Genomic DNA, 4,395 nt, shown 5'->3' on the forward strand with positions numbered 1-4,395 from the left:
AACATTTTTAATATTTGTCTTTTTTGCACCTTGCCGCATAATCACACCTGGTGGCAGATAAAAATTTGACTTGACTTAAGACACTATGGTGCTTACAATACTGATAACTGGTTGGAATAAATTATAAAGTAAAGTGGGAACCCTCTCTTCAATAAATCCTACATAACAGAATAAATGTAATATCAAACATTATACAAAGACACAAAGTCCACCCCTACTGTGAAATATAACAGTCAATTTGCAGGTGCTGTTGTATTTAATCTAAATAACATTATTTAGCTTTAGGAGCACAAGTACCATATTCATAATCTTAGGCTGACATTTTAAGAAATGGATAACCTGGATGTGACCAAACTACAACATCTGTCTGTGATAACAGAGAACTGAAAGTTGGTACATGCTTTTCAAAGCCTCTAAGGAAAGTGTGTAATTTTTCTCCCATTAATATTTTTTAAATGATTTTGTGTAAAATAAATATTAACTTCTCATAATGTTATTTTATACAACTTATTCAGTGAAAAGTGTTGTCTCAGAAATGTCAGATTTAAAGATGTTACCTGAGGTTAATAATCTAAACGCCTTTCTGAACCAACTATAAAAGAATGCATAAATCATAGGGTTCACAGTAGAATTCAAGTAGCCCAACAATAAAAGGGTTTCAAATGATTCAGGGGGTATTGAGTAACTGACATAAGGATCAATGATGTTAACAATAAAAAATGGAGTCCAAAAACAAAGAAAAACCCCCATTACAATAGCCAGGGTTTTAGTGGCTTTTGTCTGGCTTGTGTTTGAAATTTTTACTGTGTTCACACATCCTGCATTCTGTATGCTGCGAAACTGTGTCTGTGCCACAAGGAAAATCTTCACATAAACACCAACCATTATTATTCCGGGCATGTAAAAGGAAATCACTGAGGAGACAGTACTAGAGACTCCACTCTGAAACAAAACACATCCTCCTTCACATGCAACATGGTTATAATAAAACTCTTCAACACCCAAAATATTTAACTTTAGAAAAACTATTCCAAAGCCTACAAGAACAGAAATACTCCAACTGATCAGGATCATGATCAACACAACATTCACTGATATTTTACTTCTGTAAAGCAGAGGTTGGCAAACAGCGTAGTATCGGTCAACTGATATGAAGGAAAGATTGAGAATTGATGCTGTACTCAATGTGACATCAGAACTCATGTAGACTTTACAGAAGAAGTCACCAAAATACCAACAAGTCTCTATATATCGAATCATACCAGGTAACATGACAATTATCCCTAAAAGCAGGTCAGACACAGCCAGAGAGAAAATCAGGTAATTTGTTGGAGTATGGAGCTGCTTAAAATAAGCCACTGAGAAAGTGACCAAAAGGTTTCCACACACTGTTAGGATGATTATGACCCCTAAAAAGATGTAGAGGGTAACACGTAGGGGTATGGGATAGATTGTCCTCAGACACGAAGCATTGCTTGACTCATAGCAGAGCTCTGGCTCCATCTGTTTGAAAGGAAACAAGAAAAATAAAATTTAGGAATGGATTCATGTTCAATAAAAATACTAAAAAGATATTTTATTGTGTTCTTTATTTTAGGAGCAAAAGTAAAGGTGTCTGTGAAATTTTCAAAGAAATCACTCTTTCAGTTTAGTTTTCATAATAGGCAAATCACTCTTCTTGGCTATGATAGTAGCATTCAACAGTGCTGCAAAAACTGACATCAGAAGGTTTGGTTCCATTCAGCTGTATTATTTCACATGTGTCCTTTAATATGTTATGGTCTTATTAAAAAGGCAATTGATAGAGAAATTGAGTAACGCACTGGCTCTAATTTAAAGTCCCACCATAAAAATCTGAAGGTATCCAAATTGGATGAATATTAGACACAATCCATCTTCAAGTCTCAGATGTCTATTCATTTTGACTTTCCTTTATGTCTCTATGCAGCTAAGAGCTATGTACTATTACTGAAACTTATTATTTCCATTGAAAGTCAAAATAAGCTAAAAACCAACAATCAGCAATTTTAAAATAAACATTTGTTATCAATTGAGTCAAACAATGTTCCTATATCAATTCAAATAAGACCATCAACAAGCTGTTCAAATCATATTAACACCAGTTCCACACTTACCTTCCATACTAAGCTTGACACTATGGCCACAAACACTTTGTCTCGTATGAGATCAGAGTGAGCATTTTGTTTACTTATATGTTCTCTGGTACACCTGCCCACTATAGGCAGGTCCAACAGTCTGTCCCAGTGGACACAGTAAGATGCCACTATGAGATGTACATTGTACATTACAAACAGCACTGATAAAGTCACTATGACATGTACACGTGTGAGGAGATTTGTTAAATCATATTTTAAACTTTATTTGTGCAGAGAAAGGGCAAATCAAAACCGACACTGCCAAGGTTGAGGAAGTGGCTGAATGGCCCACTCCTACAACAAGAAAACAACTGTAAAGCTTTCTAGGGTTTGCCAATTTTTACTGTTGGTTTATCTGACTATAGTCAAGTTGCTACACCACTAACCAGGCTAAAGTCTATAAAAGTTCCTTTTGTGTGGGCACCTGCAGCTGAGACTGCATTTGTTAAGTTGTAGTGTTTGTTTTCCTCTGACCCTGTGTTGTCTCACCCTGATCCTGCAGCTCAGTTTGTGGTGGAGGTCGATTCATCAGACTCTGGAGGCACTGGCTGGAGGGATCTACCTACTAGGGCTGTTGAAATTAATCGTTTAATCGATGCATCGCGATGCAGACTAGACGATTAATGCATCGATGTAGGGACAGGACGTAATCGATTATGACGAGGGTTAGAAAAAAGAATCTGCTAACCGCTAAATGCGGGTGTTCAGCGCAGCGTTGAGTGAATTTGTTTTACCTAAACACACACAGTGGTGTGTAATGAAAGTAACGTAGGCTAACAGAGGGATTTGTGACAGAAAACAACGTAAATTGAGTCCCGCTCCTGTGCTTGCTGACTTTATGAGCAGAGTCAGCTGGTCCTGCACACTCCGACCACAGTGCTTCGCTGCAGGCTGAAACGGCTTGACTCTGTGTTTCTTTAGCCGACCACAGCACGGGTTAGCATGTTCATTACAGCTAAAGGTGTGTTTAAACTGATGCCTTGCTGTCTTAAGTCAAGGATAACTAAAAGAAGGGGGCTGTGGTGGTGACTGGTGTAAACACAGTAGACTCCCAACAGTATCACCGCTAAGTGCACCTCCGCTAAAGCTGCGTTCGTTCGATGATAGACACATTCTAGCAGTAGCAACTTAACACAACTTGTCTGAAATAAAAAGGATAGAAACAAAACTAACCTTGAACAAAGCTCACAGCTAAAGGCTACAACGTCCTGAGAAGAAAACACACAGTGACTTAAAAAGATCTTTCTGTCTGATAATAAACTAAACACACAAAAACTTAAATTTATTACCTATACTGTAGGCTACCTAGGCCTATATAATGTATTGATTTTAACTTACAATGTAAAGATATTGATAATGACATTGTTGTCTAAATCATCAATTTTACAAAAGGATTTCATATTTATAAGACTGTTTGTCTCTGTTTATGAAAAAGTAGCCATGTGCAGTAATATAGAAAATTGAGGATGAATCGTGATGCATCATGATGCATCATGATGCATCGTGTTATCAAATCAAATCGAATCGTTGACTGGATAATCGTGAGACGAGTGAAGATGCACAGCTCTACTACCTACCCATTTATGGTTTGGACAGATCACAAAAACTTGTCTTACCTCCATTCTGCCCCCACGCTAAACTCACACCTAGCCTGATGGGCCCTGTTCTGATTCAACTATACACTCACCTACCAACCAGGCTCCAGGAATTTAAAGCCTGATGCCCTGTCACGTTGAGGATGCCTCTGAGGAAACAATCGTGCCATCTACCTGTGTGATGGGAGCAGCCATGTGGGAGATTAAAAGGGTGGTCCAGGAGGGCCAAGAGGATCATTAGACTCCTAGGGGTTGCCCACCAGATTGGCTGTTAGTGTCTCCATCAGCCAGATCCCCGGTTCTACAGTGGTGACATGCCTCCAAGATCACATGTCATTCAGGTTTTCAATGGACCCTGACCCTTCTTCAGCAACTCTTCTGGTGGCCCTCTGTGTCCTCAATCACAAGGGAGTACAACCTGCCTGCTCCGTCTGCACCCGCAGTAAGGCATCTAACCATGCTTCTTCTGTTGTTCTTCGCCCCCTTCCCATTCCTCTTCGGCCTTGGTCACACATTGCCTTGGATTCACTCTCTAAAAGTCCTTAAAATAAATTAGCTCCCTGGTTGTGGAGTTGCAAGACAATATAAATTAAAAGTCAATTAGGAAAAGGTAAAACTTACCTAACAAGGCTAATAAAACTAAA

At 38.7% G+C, this 4,395-nt stretch overlaps 1 protein-coding gene across 1 annotated transcript; it reads right to left on the reverse strand.

Annotated features, from left to right (window-relative positions):
- Positions 1 to 507: 507 nt before the first annotated feature.
- LOC109989284 (trace amine-associated receptor 1-like) lies at positions 508 to 3,778 on the reverse strand. The gene is made up of 3 exons (XM_065960501.1): positions 3,773 to 3,778; positions 1,215 to 1,503; positions 508 to 1,145 (listed from the first exon to the last, which is right to left on the reverse strand). The coding sequence occupies exons 1-3, from the start codon at positions 3,776 to 3,778 to the stop codon at positions 508 to 510; spliced, it is 933 nt and encodes a 310-aa protein (XP_065816573.1).
- Between the last annotated feature and the right edge of the window lie 617 nt (positions 3,779 to 4,395).

The sequence above is a fragment of the Labrus bergylta genome, chromosome 11 (assembly GCF_963930695.1).
Source record: "Labrus bergylta chromosome 11, fLabBer1.1, whole genome shotgun sequence".
Taxonomy (NCBI): Eukaryota; Metazoa; Chordata; class Actinopteri; order Labriformes; family Labridae; genus Labrus; species Labrus bergylta.

What these genes read in the sequence shown, in the direction of transcription:
- LOC109989284 (XM_065960501.1), bottom strand. An exon ending in GTATTTTGGTGACTTCTTCT is followed by an intron (nt 1,146 to 1,214) that starts GTAAAGTCTACA and finishes CCTTCATATCAG; the next exon opens with TTGACCGATACTACGCTGTT.